Below are 21,492 nucleotides of genomic sequence, written 5' to 3'. Positions count from 1 at the left end.
AATTTTTGGCAAATAGAAGTCAACTGAGCTTGTAGAAAGGATACAGAGTCAACACTATGTTTCCCTTTGTTAGCAAATCCTCTAGGATTCCCATATTGGGAATTGTGTATTGCCATATCTTCGATAACCTGACCTGCATCATCAACATTAAGATTCATAAATCTCTCACTAGCTGGAGAATCTAAAATTATTCTAGAGGAATTTCCAATGCCGTTATAAAAGGCTTGGATTAACTGCCATTGAGCTAAATTATGGTGAGGGCATTCTCTTTGTAAGTCCTTGAACCTCTCCCAAGCCTCATATAAAGATTCATCGGCTTCTTGAGCAAAGTTCTGAATCGCACTCCGTAGTACGGCTGTTCTCTCTACAGGATAATACTTGTTATAGAAATTCAAAACAAGAGTTTCCCAGTCAGTTATACCAAGTGTAGTTCTATTCAAGCCATTAAACCACAATTTAGCTTTTCCAGTTAAAGAGAAGGGAAAGAGAATCTCCCTGATTTGGTCTTGAGTGACCTCGGCTTGCCTAATGGTGTTACAATATTGACAATAGTTGGCAATGTGAAGATTCGGGTCTTCACCCTTGGCTCCACTGAATTGCTTCCTCTCTATCATCGTTATAAATTGAGGTTTAATTTCAAATCGAACCCCATCAAGAACCGGAGTGGGGGTGAGATGTGGAAAATCCATAAGCTTTGGTTGTGAATAATCACTAAGCTTCTTTGGAGCCGTCATCTCTGATTCTGGATCTAATGATACCTCTGAATCGCTAGAACCAGTTGGAGGATCTCGGTGATTATTGTTATTATCAATAGAATCCGCCAGGATTTGCTTGTAGAGATTTTTCTGTCTATGGAAGGAACGTTCGATCTCAGGATCGAATGGGATGTAACCTGATCTGGAACACCTGGGCATAAACAGAAACTAGAAGCAAATATGAGATTTTTCCCCAGAGAACTAATGCTCTCTGAGACAAAAGGAAAATAATCTAGACTACAAAAACAATCAGAAATAAAAATAAAACCGTTTTCCCGGCAACGACGCCAAATTTTGACAGGGTAAAGTCGTATCCCCTAATCAAAAGTAATTCCTAAGTCCTCTAACTAACGTAGATAGGGAAGTAGGGTCGATCTCCACAGGGAAACAAGTCTTTCTATTCCTAATTAACTATTATATTCTAGATTATTAGGTAACCAATATGTGAATTTGAATGTAAAACTAAACTACGAAGATTAAGAATAAGGAGAGAATAATATATAAAAGGATCTAGAGCATAGGTTCACCAATAAATAATATTCCAGGGTAGAATACAATAATCATTCATCAATGCATGTATTAATCAGATTATAAAGGGCTTTCGCTACATATTATAATCACACAATTAATTTACCGGTATTAAATCTCATCTTTTGAATCTCGACCTAACCATTTATAAATTAACCTGCCTATTGAAACTAGACCTAAACATCAATTCTCATCTGTCGAATCTCGAATAAATATTGTTAAACTCATGCATAAAAAATCTGCGCAAATCTAGTCACAGAGCATTAAATCAATCAATAGGAAATTAATCTAGCATTGACAATCAACAACAATAAATTACCCCTTCATATTATTTATGGATCCCCATAACCCTAGAAAGAAAACTACTCACACATAGTAAAAACTAAACTAATCAAAGCAATAAAACAAGTCATGATGGAAGGAGTAAAATAAATAACTAAGATTAAGAGAAGAGAAATCGTTACCAAACTAATCTATATTAATGGAAATAATTAAGAACAAGAGTTGAGAGAAGAGTTAAGAGAGAGAAAAATCCTCAGTAGAGAGAGAAAGTCTAAGAAAGAATATCGTCAAAATTCCGTACAAAAATCCTACTTAAACGTTTTCTAAAACAAAAATTAAGACTAAACTAATAAGGTCCTATAAAAACGCGCGCCCGATCGGGCCCACCTTTTTCTTCGAGTAAAATAAATAACTAAGATTAAGAGAAGAGAAATCGTTACCAAACTAATCTGTATTAATGGAAATAATTAAGAACAAGAGTTGAGAGAAGAGTTAAGAGAGAGAAAAATCCTCAGTAGAGAGAGAAAGTCTAAGAAAGAATATCATCAAAATTCCGTACAAAAATCCTACTTAAACGTTTTCCAAAACAAAAATTAAGACTAAACTAATTAGGTCCTATAAAAACGCGCGCCCGATCGGGCGAAGGACCGCCCGATCGGGCGAAGGACCGCCCGATCGGGCCCGCCTTTTTCTTCGCGTCCCTTCTCCGTAGCATCGCCCGATCGTGCTAGACGCTCGCACGATCGGGCGCGCTATAAGCCACGCACAGCACATGCAGCGCCGCGCCCGATCGTGCTAAAGGTTGCCCGATTGGGCCCTTGCTTCACTTTGAGGCTTGGACTTCGGTTGGGCTTGATTTCTCGGCCCAATCCGGATTTCCTCTTCGGGTCTTGAATACTCGGTCCAAATGCCTCGGGATCCCAATTACCAAGCCCTTAATCACTGGCTCGATGACTCTAACCGGCCTTAGGCTTCAAAGATGGTCATGCACTTCTAATTCCCGTAGTCGCTCCATGAAAATCCCGAGAAAATGCTCCAAAGGCGCAATTTCCTACAAAACTCAACAAAGATTACGAAAACACTAGAAAACACAAATTAGTAATAAAAGTGGCTTGAAAGAGCCAAAAACACTACTAATTATGACTAAGGGACGGGGGTAAGTTCCTATATAAAATGGACATATCAGCCGCCAACAAGCGTCCCAACCACATCGCAATTCCTCCTGGATCCACCCCCTCAACCAAGGGTAACGCGTATCTCCTCCCCTAATACTTCTATCTTGCCTTATGCTAGAAACATTATTGAAGCAGGTAGAAGGCTTGTGCATTCTCTCACTAGTAGCAGGGCTACTTTGAGAGTTTTCCCGGAACCTCTGCCAGATAGTGCTCCGCTCTTTGAGCCAAATTTCCCTCACATGCCGACAATGGAGTATGATTCTCAAAACTCTCCGGCCTCGCAAGATCTGCCTCTCAATGAATCGCGTATGTTGAGCTTGATGGATTGTACAGGGGGTTGGCCGAAGAAAAGAGAAAGGGAGGACATCCACTATATGTCTCGATCTTGTGATGATGGGTCAGTCAGGGAGAACTCTTATGACTTGGATTGGGTATCAAGGAAAAGACGTCAGACTTTAGAAAGGTGGTCAGAAAAGGGAGGTTTCAGTTTATGGCAAAGGGATAAAGGAATGTGTTTCGAGTTCAAATCGAAGGCAATTTCGGATGTGGATATGGCAAGAAAATGGGGGGGGGGTAAAAGTACGTTCTTCTCACCTCAAGAAATACAAGGGAAAGAGGAAAATTCAAAATTCCTCTTCGTCCTCGTACTCTAGCCCGTCCAAAAAGAGGAGAAGCGAGGAAGTGACTTCAAGGCAAACTAGTGGTGATGATGACATGGAAATTGAAGTACAAAATGCAATTATAAGCTCGATGGATGAATGTTTTGGTGAGGTGGCTGCGCCAGATCAACCCTCGATAGATATATGAAAATTCAATTTTGGAATTGTAGGGGTCTCAATGACACACAAGCCCCTACACATCCTTACTTAGTGTGGCTAATTACTACTAAATTTCCTACTTTCTTGTTCTTATCGGAAACTAAGATGTCCTTTAATGATGTTAAGCTTTTAGTTGATCCATTTACTCCAAATTTTTCTTATGGAGTAGACTCGGAAGGTACTAGGGGGGGCTTGCGGTTTTTAGTTGGTTTCATGGGGATTGTAGTTGCATTGTCCTAACTCCAAACTTTATCTTATGTAATCTCAAAGAAGTGAATGGAAGTAATAGAAATGTTTTGTTTTTGTACGGAGAGCCTAAGGTTGAGGAGATACCTAGAGTATGGGGTGAACTTTCTACTTTACTTTCTTTAACCCCAAATTGTCAAATTATGTGGGATTTTAACCAAATTGATTCCTTACAAGACAAATTGGGTGGCTCTACTTTAATTAGGGGTCTTAATGATTTTATGGATTGGCGCTTGGAAAATGATTTTATGGATGTTCTATTCTCGGGACCTCGGTTTACTTGGACGAATAAAAGGTTGAATGGGGGTCTCATCATGGAAAGATTAGATAAGGCATTATGTATTAATCAATGGTTTGATGATTTTACGAAAGGGAGAGTTCACCATGAACCAATTATGGTTTCGGATCATGCGGCAATTTGTATGAATCGGATCCAACACTTCCAAGATCAAATCGACCTTATCAACTAGAAAGATGGGGCTTAAATTTTTTAGAAATACACTTGAGGGCTGCTGATATTTGGGCGAGTACTGTGAATGGTTCAAGCATGTTTGTTCTTGCCGAATTTCTTCATTATTTTCGTGCAAAAGCTCAAAAATGGTGCCTTGATAATATAACTTTTTGGGGAGTGAATTGGAGAAATGTCACTAGTAATTTATCCCTACAAGGGTCAACGGTTTCCACAATCAGTGAGGGAGAAGATTTTGTAATAGGAATCAACAATATAATCCCGAACTGTGCAATCGATTTCCATTACTGGCAACAACGCTTAAAGGATAAGTGGGTTAGGGAGGGGGACAAGACATCCTCGATGTTGTACAAAAGGGTTAAACAAAAACAAAAGTGAAGAAAAATTATCAGTAACACCCTAGAAATTCCCTTCTTTTAAAGTACCTGTTTTGCCCTGTTTAAAACTTTAAATAGGAATATCTAAGACGTTACCGCCACCTTGAAAAATGTTAAGGCAACTATCAAAGACACACAGCGGAAGACTAATTTCAAAACCATTCAAAACAAGTCAACTTAAAAAGTCAATCAACGAAAGTAAAGTCAAATTAAAGTCAAACGAAGTAAAATAAAATCAACCTACAACTCGGAACCATTGTAGGCCCTTATTAAAACAAAACTGAACTCAAAACCCTTTTTGTTAGTCACAAATAATAATATAGTCATAAATAAATAAAGTAATAACACATTCATATACTTATAGAAACTAGCATGATTCGCTCTTCACTCATGCCCATTCATGAAAATGCTTCATCACCTGAAAAGCTTATCTCTACTCATTTCCACTACTCTCCATTAAAAATGGGTCATCATAGGGCCAAGATAAAGACAAGGCCAACAAACACACAAAACAAACAATCAGCAAAGCTGAGTACATAAGCGTAATTAACACACTAACATATAATTTCCTATCAACACACATCTTACCTCATTGCACCTGTTTTTCAAGCATACAACATTCAATAAAATTCCTCACTAGACACTACATAATTTATTTAATGTTGACTACGCATTGAACGGGTTTCCCACTCAACCTCCCCCAAATAAATTAAGGTTACTGACACGGGAGCTAACCGTGCTAGGCCAACATCAATAACCACACATAGGTGGCAGAATTCCTGCGCATAATAATAATAAAAGGAATGTACAGCGTCCTGTACGTACTCCAGTAGAAGTTGCGATCAAATATAAAGTCACATAACTCCCCCCATATGTTCATACTCAAGGTGTATACGTTCCAAGAGTTTTGGTGCGTAATCTCTTTCACTTTACGTTATTTACATATTATTAGACTTGGTGATGAGTCTTAAACCATAATCATTCAATCAACAATAATTATTCAATCAATAAAATATGCCAATTTAATTCTTGAATAATTAGTGAACACATAATATTTAATGTTGAATCCTTTTTAATTCTACCTCGGTGCCAATGACACCTTAAACTCACAAAGCGCCACAAATCCTATCCCTCGGTGTTAAAAACACCTTAAGTGCACTAAGGCACCAACATACAATAAATTCCTCGTGTACATAGACTCTTATATAGCTCATTCCTATGCTGATAGCATCAAATAAAATTATATGAACCATAATAAAATTCATTTTCAATATTCCAAACCCAATTAAACAATTAGTTTAATTAAACATGTTCTCTAACATGCCACAAATAATATGTGGTTCATAAACAATATTCCAAACTATAATTTTTCATCCAATAATCCATCACAAATAAATCATGCTTCACAATCCAATCACCAATAACATCCAAATCATAATTTCCATTCCAAATCTAGCATGATACTACTTGTAATCAATTAAACACATTTAGCATGCTACTACATCAATATAATTATGCTAAGTACGTGAACGTACCTTGAATACGATCTTAGAATCGCCACAACTAATAAAAATCGCTCACTTCAAAGTCTCCTTAAAGAAACTTGATTTTAAATGCTCCACCAAATATTCCAGCACTATATTTTAGTTAAAACTTGCTATAATTAAGCCCTAAAACACTTTAATCAAAGATCTAAACCATTATACATCATAACCCTTCAATAATTTACAAATCAAGAACCTAGAGTTTCAAAAATTGGGGCTTTTTAATTAAAAACATAATCTGAAAATTAATTAACATAATACTTAAAATCAAACATCAAAATCAAATCCCAAAACTCATAATTAACAATTAGATTTAGTCATAATTTATTTTTAACATTAAAGATTAATTATATATACATACATATATATATATATATATATATATATATATATATATATATATATATATATATATACACACACACACACACACATATATATTCGAAAGGGGAGAGGGCAGCGACAACCACCACGCCGGCTACTAGTGCTAGTGGCTGCCTGCTGCTGGCGCCGAGCGGCCACCTACTGCCGGTGGTCGACGGTGGTGGTGAAGGGGAGCCGAAAAAAAAGAAAAGGGGAAGGAAAAAAAAGAAAGAAAAAGAAAAAGAAATAATATAAGGAGAAGAGAGAGAGAGAGAAGTTTACCTTGGGTTTTCTCCACTCTGGGCAAAGTTTGATTTGCCTCATATGTGGGATATTTATACCCCTTCTCTACAAACCCTTTTTCCTTAAATTTGCTCTTTTAATTTTTTTAATCCCGTCCCTAATAAAACTTTAGTAAAATAAAAATTTCCTTAATTTAACCTCCAACTTAATCAAATTAATTAATTAAATAAACTTTCCTTTTATAAATATTTCCAAACTTATTTAAAATAAATAATTAAAATACTTTAAATAAAACTATTCAATTTACTTAAATACTTCTCAAAATACTTATTTTAATTAAAATACGTATAAAAATATGAGGTATTACAGTCTACCCTCCTTAAAAGAAGTTTCGTCCCGAAACTTTGGGGAAACAAAATTCAAAGATTTTCCTCACTTAGTATAATATTGCTGTACTTTTTGTCATACCTTTACCTTTTTTTTTTCTCATTGAGAACACAATAACCCAAAATACTCATTAATATTGTGCAAAAAAACAAAAATAACTGAAAATATAGGGAAAAAGCACGAAATTCTACCGCATTCTACCCCCCTAAAAGAAAGCGAGTTACGTCCCCGTTACTTAACATACCTGAAACAACTCTGGGTATTTCTTTTTCATTTCATCTTCTGCCTCCCAAGTGGCTTCCTCATATTCTTGGTTAGACCATAGCACTTTCACAATTTTAACATTCTGATTGCGTGTATACTACGCACTTTACTGTTAAGAATTTTGACAGGTCTCTCTTCCATAGGTTAAACTTTGGTCTAGCTCAATGGTTTCAGGTTGTAGCTCATGGGATTTATCAGGTATGTACCTTCTTAATTGAGACACATGAAATAAATCATGCACTTTGCTTAGCTCCATAGGTAAGGCCAACCTATAAGCTACTTTGCCTATTCTTTGTAATATTTCATATGGAACAATGTACTTTGGGCTTAGTTTTCCTTTCTTCCCAAATCTCATTACTCCTTTCATTGGTGATACCTTTAATAATACTTTGTCACCAACATTGAATTCCTCCTCTCTACGCTTCAAATCTGCGTAGCTCTTTTGGCGATCTTGAGCTGCTTGAATCTTAGCTTGAATTTCCCTTGTTTCACTGTATCCTCGATCATTTGAGGCCCTAGAATCATTGTTTCACTTATATCGTTCCAACAAATTAGACTACAAAACTTTCTCCCATATAATGCCTCAAATGGAGCCATTCCAATGCTCGCATGATAACTATTATTATAGGAACATTCAGTCAAATCCAAGCTATCCTCCTGTAGACACCCAAATGCGTCTCCCCAAAACCAAACCCAGTGATGAATACCTTTTATGTCATTGATTATCGAACAAAGAAAAAGTGTGAAAAGTCTAGTGATGAAGATGTTTTTATTAAAATATCTCTTCTTTCTGTTTTTGAAAATATTTCTTTTCTTACCCTATTTTTGAAAAACGTGCATTCAAGTTTATTTTGGTCCATGATATGGGTCTAATAATGGTGTAGTTGGATGGGGCTTGAAAATACCTTTCCAACGATATATTATAAGCTCAATTCCAATGAATAATGAGGAAGTTATGACCAAAATACTAAACTGGGCCCAAACCGGTTTTTACCTACGATCCAATGATCATGTGGAGGGTCCAAAGGTCTAATCCTATTCCTAAACTAATTAGGATTAATTAGAAGCTTCTATAAGTTTCTAAAAGATCTTAATTATTCTTTTTGAAAATATAAGATTAAAGAATTTAAGTTAAATAAAAACTTTCCTTTCTTAAATCCTAATTCTATTCGAATTTAAAGATGTTCAAAGACAGTCAGATATTAATTTTGTGCCTCATAATATTTATCCAAATTTTATATGGTTGGATATATCTTGAAATTATCTTTCCAATGATACATTATAATATTAATTCCAAGCTATAACGAAAAAGATATGAAAGAAATACAAAACTCTATCCAAAACCGATACCGTCCTACTATTTCGGCCATATCTTTTTATCTAAAAAATATTTTAATCTGATTCTTATTGGGTTGGAAAGTAGACTTCAAGATCTTTCCAACGACATATTATATGCCTTTTTTGGAAATTTGGATCAAAAGATATGATAAAAACAAAATCTGCAAAAACTGCTGTCCATCGAGTTTTATTTCGATTCGAATTCGGATTCTTTTCTTATTCTTTGACCCTCTTTTTTCTCTATAAATAGAGGTCATATCTCCCCTTTTTCAAATCATCAACTCTCATCAAGAATTTCTTGATTTTCTCTCTCTTTCTAAAAATTCCCCACTCATTAGCACTAGACACACCTAGCCAAGTTCGAAGTTGCCTTCGCCCTATACGTGAAAGATTTGATATTTCTGAGGGTTTGGTCCTAAATCTCTATTTCAATTATTTAATTTAATTCTTTGATTATTATTTTCCTTGAAGTTACTAACGTGTGTATTTTGTTATTAGAAAGAGGTACGAGGCATCCAAGTAAGTGCTTTAATTGCTTTATTGATATTATGATATAGAAATCATGTTTAGGGTGACAACAATAAGTTCCTTATATCAATTATGATTTTTGTGATGCTTCCTATTTCTTTCCTAATATTCATGTTAGTATCATGTTAGGGTTAAACTTTTGATCTTTAATGTTTAGTGACATGCTAGGGTTTGTTATTAATCTTGTTAGTATCATGCCTAGGATCTTGCAATTATTATGCTTTATTTTTAACATGATTAATTTTATTATTATTATTATTTAGCTAATATGATTATGATTATTATTATGTTTCTTGATTGTTATTGCTTGATCACGCCTTTTATGTTTAAAGGGAATTTGTACTTGCAATCACGCTTAATAAGATAATTAATAATCTTATTTAGGGTTAATATGATTATAATTCAAGTGATCGCCAATAATAGTTTTGTTTGTGCATTAAATTCAACCAACATAGATTAAACAGGTTTAGTATTAACCTATTGATTGCATGTTAGTCAGAAAGCGAACATGAATACGAGAAAAATAAAGTAGAGGCCTATTATTAGAGCAGGTTCTTTCTCTTTTAGATTGGATTTATACCTTCATCCCCGAACTTCCAGTCTTGGTTCCAGACCTATTGGAGTTAACGATCTCATGGATCATTAAGGGGTGTAACCTTCCCCCTGTGAACGGTTTACAAGTTCCTAAAACTTGTTGGCGACTCTTTTGCTCTAGCTTCCTTCCCTTTGGACGCCACCATGCTTAAGTGTATGATCACAGTGGGGTTCAAGTTTGGGGTAATGCTTGAAATATTCCCTACACCTCCCATCCTCCTTGGAAGTCTATAACACAAGCTCTCAACATGTCCTCCAAGGTTTGAATGGTTCTCTCAGTTTGCCCATCTGTGGCAGGGTGAAATGTTGTACTCATCTTAAGTGTCGTACCAAAGTTTTCCTGCACGCTTTTCTAGAATTTTGAAAGAAACCTGGAATCTCTATTAGACACAATATCCTTTGGAACTCCATGTAACCTCACAACATTCTTGATGTAAGCTTTTGCAAGTTTTTCCATCTTCCAAGTCTCCTTCATTGGTACAAACACCGCAGATTTTGTAAGTCTGTCCACCACTATCCAAATGGTGTCATTTTCACTCTTTGATTTTGGAAGGCAAGTCACAAAATCCATTGAAATGCAATCTCACTTCCATCTAGGAATTTCCAATGATTGCACAGTTCCCTGTGGCCTCTTGTGCTCTATTTTCACCTTTTGGCAAGTCAGAAATTTTGCTACAAACTCCGCAACTTCATTCTTCATTCTAGGCCATCAATACACCTTTTTCAAGTCCTTATATAGTTTATCCCCTCCTAGGTGTACTGAATAGGGTGTATTGTGTCCCTCTTCCATTATCTTTCTCTTCACTTCTTCACACTTTTGAGGTACACACCATCGACCTTTGTACCTCAAACTTCTATCTTCATGAATTTTGAAATCTATAGCCTTGCCTTGCTTTAACTTCTCACAAATCCTATCCAATTTCACATCTCCTGCTTGGTTTTCCCTTATCTCATCGAATATGGTTGGTTGGGTAGTCAAATTCGCAAGAATGCCAGCTGGTACTCACCATTCTACAACTTCTAAATTCATTTTACTCATTTCCCTACATAACTCATCAGCCACTATCAAGGTATTTAATCCATGACTGGTCTTACGACTTAGAGCATCTGCAACTACATTTGCCTTTCCTTTATGACACTATATGTCTAAGTCATAATCCGTTGTATACTCTAACCATCTCCTTTGGTGAGAGTTCAAATCCTTTTGAGTGAAAATGTACTTCAAGCTCTTATGGTCTGTGTAAATTCTACATTTCACTCCATACAAGTAATGACGCCAAATCTTTAGTGCAAAAATAATTGCAACAAGTTCCAAATCATGGGTTGGATAATTTACTTCATGATTCTTTAATTGCCTTGATGCGTATGCAATCACTTTTCCATTTTGCATAAGTACACACCCCAAACCATTCTTTGATGCATCACTATATACATCATAAATACCACTATCGTCTGGCAGAGTTAGCATTGGTGCTGTAACCAGCTTCTATTTCAAGAGTTGGAATGCTTCTTCACACTTATCATCCCACTCAAACTTCTTGTCCTTCTTCATTAGAGTAGTCACAGGTTTAGCAATCTTCGAGAAATCTTTCACAAAACGCCCATAATACCCTGCTAAACCTAGGAAACTCCAAACATCAGACACTGTTTTGGGCGTAGGCCAACTCTTCACAGCTTTGATTTTGGCTGGATCTACTTCCACGCCATCCTTAGACACAAAATGACCTAAGAATGCTACCTTTTCCAACCAAAATTCACACTTAGAGAACTTTGCATAAAGATTGTTTTCTCTCAATGTTTGCAGAATTGCCCTCAGGTGTTTTATATGCTCCTCTTTGTTCTTCGAATACACCAATATATCATCGATGAACACTACTACATACAAACTTATCCATAAATTGATGAAACACCTTGTTCATCAAATCCATAAAGATTGGTAGAGTATTTGTCAATCCAAATGGCATTACTGTAAACTCCTAGTGTCCATATCTTGTCCTAAAAGCAGTTTTAGGAATGTCTTCATCTGCAATCCTCAACTAATGATATCCGGACCTCAAGTCAATCTTAGAAAACACGGTTGCGCCTTTCAATTGATCAAACAAATCATCAATCTTGGGAAGTTGATGTTTGTTCTTTATTGTCACCTTATTCAACTCTCTGTAATCAATGAACAACCTCATGCTCCCATCTTTATTTTTAACAAACAGAACTGGTGCTCCCCAAGGAGATGCACTTGGCCTGATGTACCCTTTGTCCAACAAATCCTGCAATTGCTCCTTTAACTCACTGAATTCTGCAGGTGCCATTCGGTATGGTGCCTTGGATATTGGTGATGTCCCTGGTACTAAGTGTATGGTGAAATCAATTGCTCTCTTGGGTGGCATTCCAAGGATTTCGTTCGGAAATACATCCAGATATTCATTCACTACTTTTATATCTTCTGGCTTAGTTGCCTCCTCATGATCCATGTTTCTCACACTACAGAAGTACACTAGATGTCCCTTTTTCACGTATTTAGCCAACTTCAACACATATATCAACCTAGGGCATTTGGCTTCGCCATGCATCGAATAAGTCATCGCCTCACTTTCACTTGTGGTCATTTTCACTTTCTGCGACCGGCAACTTATTTCTGCATTGTACTTGCTCAACCAATCCATTACTAGGATGACATCAAAATCCTTTAACCTAAACTAGATCAGGTCAGACTGAAACACTTTCCCTTCGATCTCTAAAGGTAAATTCCTAAAGGTTTTGGTACAATTCACTACCGCACTCGTTGGAATGGTTATTGGTAAATCTACTACATCTACTATTTTCAAACAGTCTTTGAGTTTTGAAACAATTCTTTTCGAAATGAAAGAAAAAGTTGCACCAGAATCAAATAAAACTTTAACAGGAATAGAGTGAATAGAAAAATACCAGTGATGACATCTTTCGTGGAATCAACCTCATGCCTACTCAACACATTCAATTTTCCTACAGGTCCACTTTTCTGTTGATTATTCCCATTGTTGCTGTTATTGCTGTTCTTTGCTCCATTATGTTGCGCTCCCTTATTCCCATTGAAGTTATTGTTGTTTCCCTGAAAGTTCCTTTGGGTCCTCCTAAATTATTGTTTTGTTTATTTCCATTAAAACCTTTGGAGAAACACTCGTACTCTCTATGCCCCTAACTTGTTACAAGCACGACAAATAACCAGATTTCCATCACAGTCCCTTCCAAGATGGTTATTCTTGCACCTCTTGCAAAAATAACGCCTCTCATTTATGTTATTCCCTTAGTTATTGTTTCTAGCCCCTCCATTGAAGTTACGTCCTCCTTAACGATTGTTACCTTGGGAGTTATTGTTGTTGTTGTGGAAGTTATTGTTGTTGTTGTGGTATTTCTGCTTCTTGAAGTTATTCTGGTTACCTTGTTGGTTCCCAGAGTTCTATCCCACCTCTTTCCTTTTTTTTTTTCACTTCCACATCACCCAGTTCCTTCTTTTTCTTCACCTCCAAAGCATACAAGCGTGCATCTCTACCATACACTTCGTCCAAGGTTTCAAACACTTGCCCACACAACTTCGGCTGTAAATCAGTAGTCAAACCACTCTCAAACTTCCTAGCCTTTGCCTTCTCTGTAGAGACAGACTCTTCAGCAAAACGAGACAGCTTAATAAACTTAGTATTGTATTCAGCCACTGTCATTCCCTCCATTCTGAGGTTTGAGAACTCCTCAGCCTTCTGCTTCTGTAAGAAGCTAGGGTAAAACTTGTCTCTCACCTTCTCTTAGAACTTAGTCCAATTGAATCCAGGTAGCGCTCTAATAATTCTCTCCTTTTGATGCCACCAAAGATCGGCTTCACCTCTCAAGTAATAAGTAGCACAACCCACCTTAGAATTTTCTAGGCACCCAACCGCCCCAAACAATTTCTCAAACTCTTTTAACTAATTTTCTAGTATGGTAGGGTCAGGCTTTCCTTGATAGGTTGGTGGTTTGCTTTGGGCCACTTTCTTAAAAAGCTCACCCTGATCATCCACATTATTGGTTGAATTCCTGGCCAACTGTTGGGCTACAGCTGCCAACTGTCTCACTACTTCATTCAAATCATTTCCATCATTACCAAAATTATTTCCCCCTGCCATTTTGCTTCTCCTGAATCAAGATCAAGGATTTATATAAGATATAGATTTGGTATCTCTCAAGGCATACATTCATCTATTACTTAACACCCTTGAAACATTCACAATAAAAATTGAAGCTAACAAATTGGGATAGCAAAAGCTAAGAATTCCCTGAATTTGTATCTTTGTCAATCAATTATTGATTGCTAATCAACCATAAATTTAATAAAGCATCACATCAAAAATAAAAATTAATTCCCGTAGATCTCCATAGCTTAGAAATAATCTATTGGAATTAGGTTGCTTTGAATTTTGGCCATTGGGATGGTGATGTGAAATGGAAGATTTTTGGAGAATAAAATATATTATTAATCAATAATAATAATTTAGCAAGGAAATAAATAAGATTTTTATTAATTAAAATAAACTAGAATTATCAAAATAATATTAATTTCTAGAACTTATGTACTGCATAAGCTCACTGACTCAATGTGGTCATGCCACTTATTAATTTAAAACTGAAATAATAGAAATAAACTGACATTAAAACTGATTGTCCAAAACGAGAAAACTATAAAATTTAATCCTTCCGGATGTTGTCTCTTTTGTCGGCCGACTGCTTGTAGCTACCAGGGTCAAACTCAGGATCATCTATCTCCTCCATTTGTTCAGGTGACTCAGGTTCAGGTTCTACTTGCACGAACTCTCCCTCTTCCTCATCATCAGAAGAAATATTAATAATGATTGGAGTTGGAGGTGGATTTGGGTTTGAAATCTCCATGATTGAACTATTTACCTCCCCTTGCTCTCCATTCTCTGCTTGGCCACCATGTGAAGAAGATGAAATCTCCGATTGATGGCTAGGATAAGGGGGATCTTGTCCCACTGAATTTTCATAGTAATAGTCAGGGTATGGAAGGTTGAATTGTCTGGAATGAGCTTTTTCTACCCTAACAAGGTAGGAAATCAGGGATCTGTAGTCAGGGTACCACTGTCCATAGTAGTCCCTATATTTATAATAATTTGGGATGTCCCCTGGTAGGTAGAAATCACCAATTTTTTTCTTTGACGACATAATATGGGGGCTCCTTAGGCAAACAATTAACAATCATGGCTGAAATACGATCGGGGCTATCAAAAATCCTGTCCCTTAAAACGTTACTCCTGTAGAAACAGTAAAAACAAATCTTTTGAACATAATCGTAGGGATGTTCATTTGGTTTCTTTAGGAGAGTTCTTAATTTGGTGCAACTGCTAGGAAGGTTCGGCATCTTGCAAAGAAAAGATTTAGAAAAAAATTCCCTTTCCCAAAAATAAAATAATACAGTTCTTGCATGAATTAGGTCCAATGTTCAATCAAACAATTTTAATCATTCCTAATCACATAATTACATGCTCAAAAGCAATCCATAAACATGATTAAACATCACAACCTAAATATTAATGCATACAAGAACATGATTATTTCTAACTTATATGCCCAATTTCTTTCCTACCCATTCTCACCAACATGCTTTTTAAAATCTATTAACACATAATACTTACCTTAATCCTTGCTTTCCTGCAAAATGAACAAACTAAAAATAATTTTGACTCCTTTGTAATTAAATTTCTCGAATTAAACAAGGAAGAAGACCAAAATTTCGGTCCTCCCTTAAAAAAAAATTTCGGACCTTCCCTCTAGAAAAAAAATTCAAAACATTTAAAAATAAAATAAAAATATATTTTCGGTCCCTAAAAAAAATTCGGACCCTATTAAAATAATAAAAAAAATTCGGCTTTAAATTTAATCAATAAATATTTAATCCTTCCGAAATAAAATAATTAGAATAAAATAGAATAAAAATTAATTCTCTAAAATTTTTGCCAACAAATAAGTACTTGGCCAAGTTTAAAATTAAAACACTTTAAAAAAAGTTTTTGGCTTTAGTTGTAATAAAATCTCAACCAAAGCTCCCAGATACCACTTTGTAACACCCTAGAAATTCCAGTAGAAGTTATGATCAAATATTAAGTCACATAACTCCCCCTATATGTTCATACTCAAGGTGTATACGTTGCAAGAGTTTTGGTGCGTAATCTCTTTCACTTTACGTTATTTACATATTATTAGACTTGGTGATGACTCTTAAACCATAATCATTCAATCAACAATAATTATTCAATCAATCAAATATGCCAATATAATTCTTGAATAATTAGTGATCACATAATATTTAATGTTGAATCCTTTTTAATTCTACCTCGGTGCCAATGACACCTTAAACGCACAAAGCGCCACAAATCCTATCCCTCGGTGTTAAAAACACCTTAAGTGCACTAAGGCACCAACATACAATTTATTCCTCGTGTACATAGACACTTATATAGCTCATTCCTCGTGCTTATAGCATCAAATAAAATTATATGAACCATAATAAAATTCCTTTTCAATATTCCAAACCCAATTAAACATTCAGTTTAATTAAACATGTTCTCTAACATGCCACAAATAAATATGTGGTTCATAAACAATATTCCAAACTATAATATTTCATCCAATAATCCATCACAAATAAATCATGCTTCACAATCCAATCACCAATAACATCCAAATCATAATTTCTATTCCAAATCTAGCATAATACTAATTGTAATAAATTAAACACATTTAACATGATATTACATCAATATAATTATGCTAAGTACGCGAACGTACCTTGAATACGATCTTAGAATCGCCACGACTAACAAAAATCGCTCACTTCAAAGTCTCCTACAATTTAAAATCATAGAACTGTATTAAAATTTACTCTACACAAATTTCTAGCAATATATACTATTATAAAACCCCTCATAATTTAATTAAAATAAGCTGAAATTATATTTAAAACATCGTAATTTAATCCTAATTAATAGGTAATTAAAATTCCTTAAAGAAACTTGATTTTAAATGCTCTACCAAAAATTTCAGTACTATATTTTAATTAAAACTTGCTTTAATTAAGCCTTAAAACACTTTAATCAAAGATCTAAACCATTATACATCATAACCCTTTAATAATTTACAAATCAAGAACCTAGGGTTTCAAAAATTGGGGCTTTTTAATTAAAAACATAATCTGAAAATTAATTAACGTAATACTTATAATCAAACATCAAAATTAAATCCCAAAACTCATAATTAACAACTAGATTTAGGCATAATTTAGTTTTTAACATTAAAGATTAATTTTTTATATATATATTCGAAAGGGGGAGAGGGCAGTGGCATCCACCACGCCGGCTGCCAGCACCGGCGGCTGAAGCTGCTGGTGGCGGGCGGCCACCTGCTGCCGGTGGTCGGCGTTGGTGGTGAAGGGGAGCCGAAAAAAAAAGAAAAGGGGAAGGGGAAAAAGAGAAAAAAAAAGAAAAAAAATAAGGAGAAGAGAGAGAGAGAGAAAGAGAGAGAGAGAGAGAGAGAGAGAGAGAGAGAGAGAAGTTTACCTTGGATTTTCTCCACTCTGAGCAAAGTAGGGTGACTTCGCGTGAAAGTAGGGTGGATGATATTGATCTCTTATTCCGGGAAATGGTGCTTCCACAGTTAGAAGAGGATGAGGTAGCTTTCCTTATTAAACCTTTTACTTCTCCGAAAATCAAGAATGCTATGCTCTCTATTCACCATCTTAAATCTCCAGGGCCGGATGGGATTATTGCGGAATTTTTTCATGTTCATTGGAAATTAGTGTGGTCGAGGCGGTGCAACATTTCTTCAACACTGGTTTCCTCTTGAAAGTATTTAATGCCTCCCTTTTGATTTTGATTCTAAAAGTGGAGTGCCCGGAGATAGCGGCACATTTCAGACCAATTAGCTTATGTAATACGATTTATAAATGCATCACTAAGTGCATGGTCAAATTGTATGAAAAAATCACTTCCGCACTTGATTACAGAGTTTTAGCATGCTTTTGTCCCGAGAAGGTATATGGAGGACAATATTCTTCTAAGCCATGAGTTGACACATGTCATCAACAATAATTATATAAGATGCCCTCTGGCGGCTCTTAAGATCGATATGTCAAAAGCTTATGACCGTGTAAGTTGGATTTTTATTTTAAAAATCCTAAGAGCTTATGGATTCCCGGAATAGTGGGTCATTTGGGTTGAGCAGTGCATTACGACTATGTCTTACAAGTCCATGATTAATGGGAGAGTTACGAATCTTTCAACCCAGAATGCGAGTTGCGCCAGGGTGATCCTTTATCTCCTTATCTCTTTCATTTCTGCATGGATATATTATCTAGGATGCTCCTTTTGGCAGAAGATATCAAGTTATTTCAAGGTATTAAGGTGTCTAAAAGGTCCCCGTCGATTTCTCACTTGTTTTTCGCGGATGATGCTATGATCTTTTTCAAAGCTACAACAGATTCCTACCAGAATCTTGCAAACCTCTTAGCTCGTTTTGAAAAGGTATCTAATCAGCAATTAAATCTTCAAAAGTCCTTTAAAAAATTCAATTGTGTTACAGCAATTCAGGAAAAGGAGATTTTTAAAAATATTTTGAGGATGGATAATAAGGAGAACTTAGGAATACATCTAGGAGCTCCAATTGATTTTTCCAGGAAAAAAGCTGATACCTTCATGTACTTAGTTGACAAAGTGGCTACAAAAGTGATGAGTTGGAGTTCTTTGAAGTTATCACAGGCGGCAAAGCTGAACCTGATTAATACTGTCCTCATCAGTATTTCATCCCATGTAATGAAGTGCTTCCATCTCCCGGTTTCAATTGTTAAGGCCATTGACTCCATCATAACAAGGTTCTTCAGGGCCTCAAATGGAGATAAGGGGATTCACTAGGTCAAAAGGGCAATTATCCACCTCCTAAAGGGAATGGGCGGGTTGGGAATCAGGTCAGTTGGAACCCTTAATGATGCAATGCTCTTCAAACAAGTGCAAAGAATGCACTGCAATCCACAGCTTCTAGCACTAGTAGAATAAATGTGATGGGCAGCTATAATTGGCAAGCGGTTTTCATAATCCGTTTCCCATTACTGAATTAAAAATAAAAATAAAAATTAAGCAATGAATTGGCAAGCGGTTTTGGCGCGAACCGCTTGCCATTTAACTAATGGCAAGCGGTTTAGGGTTGAACAACTTACCATTAGTTAAATTGGCAAGCGGTTCAACCCCAAACCGCTTGCCAATTTTTTTTTTTTTTTTTTTAAAAAAAGCGGGCTTTCTTCTTCTCTTTCTCTCCTCTCTAGAGATGCTGCCTCACTTAATCAATTTTCCAAAAATTTCACACTCTCTCCTTCACTCCTCCTCTCTGTCTGTCCTTACCCTCTCTTCTCACTTCATCTAGGTTTTCCGGCCACCACCACCACCACTCTATTCACTTGCTTTTGAGGGTGTTTGTGGGTGCTGCTCGCGCGTGGGTGCTGTTTTGAGGGTGTTTGGGGTGCTGCTCGAGTGTAGGTTCGTGGGTTGTGTCGTGGATGGGTTAGTTATGGTGGTTGCTGCTCCTAGTTGCTGGTGGTGTTTGTGCATTGGTTACATTGAGTGGTGGTGTTCGTGGGTGGTGGTGAACCGAGCCCAACACACACCACAACTCTTCCTCATCCCTCAATCTTTCTCTTTCTCACTCTCAAATTTGGGTGAGTTTTGCTAAATTTAAGTTTCATATGTATTAATTTGTATTAATTGTTTGTTTATTCCAAAATTTCAAGTTAGGGTTTCAAGTAGTTAAATCAATTTTATTTTAATTGTTTTATCATTTGTTTGTATATTAGATAATGTTTATTGTTACTTTAAATGTTTAAATGTTATATATATGTATATATATTGTTTGAATTTGAGTAGTTTTAAAGTGAAATTTTTTAATAGAATATATATTAGTTAACATTTTAGTTTGTTAAATTAAATGTGGTTAGTAAATTGCATTGTATGAATATAATGGATTGCTATATTGATTGTATGTACGTTAATTTAATTATTAGCACTATTTAAATGAATGAACTTGTTTAATGTTGAATGTCAAATAAATGCAAATTATTGAATGATTGCATCATCATTTGCCTGGATACCCGTTCGAGTCTTTCTCAATAGGAGAAAGTCTTGAATAGTCCCCAGTTGGGACTGTTCTTGGACATTTAATCTCACTTAGGTAGTGAATGTATGTCTCTTTTTCGATTTTAAGGAGTATCCGGGCTTCTCATTTTCTCACCATGTCCTCTAGGTACATATGTAGGTTAGTTATTACCTACATTGTGTACTTGGAGAACTGGGGGAAAATGCTGCCGGATTTTCCTTAAAATTGAAAAGTTGACATACATTCACTAGTGAGATTAGACGTTCAAGGATGGGTTATGTTGGAGTGATAAGGACCTTTTGGGAGCATTCATTTTTACGCGATATGGATGATATATATGCTATGTACTTTGATTGACATAATATATGTTACATTTATACATTTTTTGAAATGTGTTGGTATGTTTAAAGGCAATTTAAAGCGTCAATGGATCGCGGTTGGATGTATGGTAGACGTGATACATTGGAATTTTTTAATGGGGTTCAAGAGTTTTGCAAGAGTGCTTCAGAGTATCAGCTTAGAACGGGTGTCAATTACCTTTATTGTCCTTGCGTCAATTGTAATAATGTCACAAGGGTCAATAGTGTTGATACCATCATGGCTCATGTACAATGTCATGTGTTTAGGCCTCAATATCATGTTTGGATTTGGCATGGTGAAAAGGGATCGTATAGGGAGAATGTTGTTGGCAATGAGACGCATGTTGAAAGTGCTGAGATTCATGTTGAAGAAGAAAATGGGAGTGATGATGGTGGTGAAGGGGATGACACCGAGGATGGTGGTGGTGATCACTTGGATGAGATGATGCGTGATGTTGAAGGTGAATTTGGTGACCGATCTGATGTATTTGAGTCATTATCAGAGGCTGCCAAATAGCCTTTGTATCCCAGGTCCAAAAAATACACAAAACTCTCAGCCGTGCTTACACTATTTAACAATAAGTCTAAGCATAATTGGAGTGACACTAGTTTCACTTCTTTGTTGACTGCGTTATGTGATATGTTGCCAGATGGGAATGAACTTCCTAATTCCTATTATCATGCAAAGAAACTAATGAGTCCATTTGGTTTGGAGTATAAGAAGATACATGCATGTCCTAATGATTGTGTTCTGTATCGAAATGAATATGAAGAGTTGGAGGAGTGTCCACGTTGCGGTAAGTCGCGTTACAAGCGATCAAGCTGCAATGCTAGTATGAAAGGACCTCCTGCCAAGGTGTTGTGGTATCTTCCTATTATTCCAAGGTTAAATCGTCTATTTTCAATACCAAAAGACGCTAAGAACTGAGATGGCATGATGAGGGAAGAAAGAAAAATGGTTTTTTGAAGCATCCTTCTGACTCTCCACAATGGAAGAACATCGATATGAAGTTTAGGGCATTTGGTGGTGAAGTCAGAAATTTAAGGCTTGGGTTGTGCACGAACGG

At 36.1% G+C, this 21,492-nt stretch overlaps 1 protein-coding gene and 1 non-coding gene across 2 annotated transcripts; both read left to right on the top strand.

The window, feature by feature from the left end:
* The first annotated feature begins 246 nt into the window (after nucleotides 1–246).
* On the top strand, nucleotides 247–353 carry LOC145633338 (small nucleolar RNA R71). Its single transcript, XR_014112670.1, has one exon. It is a non-coding gene; the product is annotated as a small nucleolar RNA R71 (small nucleolar RNA).
* Nucleotides 354–18,265: 17,912 nt separating this feature from the next.
* On the top strand, nucleotides 18,266–18,835 carry LOC145632726 (uncharacterized). Its single transcript, XM_081685069.1, has one exon. The coding sequence runs from the start codon at nucleotides 18,266–18,268 to the stop codon at nucleotides 18,833–18,835; it is 570 nt and encodes a 189-aa protein (XP_081541195.1).
* The last annotated feature ends 2,657 nt before the right edge of the window (nucleotides 18,836–21,492 follow it).

This window comes from Chenopodium album, chromosome 5 (genome assembly GCF_948465745.1).
Source record: "Chenopodium album chromosome 5, dcCheAlbu1.1, whole genome shotgun sequence".
NCBI classification, from domain to species: domain Eukaryota; kingdom Viridiplantae; phylum Streptophyta; class Magnoliopsida; order Caryophyllales; family Amaranthaceae; genus Chenopodium; species Chenopodium album.
Note: the sequence above shows the minus strand (reverse complement) of the source record. Positions and strands in the feature narration are given on the sequence as shown.

Coding starts and splice junctions, on each gene's coding strand:
- LOC145632726 (XM_081685069.1), top strand. CDS start 18,266: ATGGATATATTATCTAGGATGCTCCTTTTGGCAGAAGATATCAAGTTA.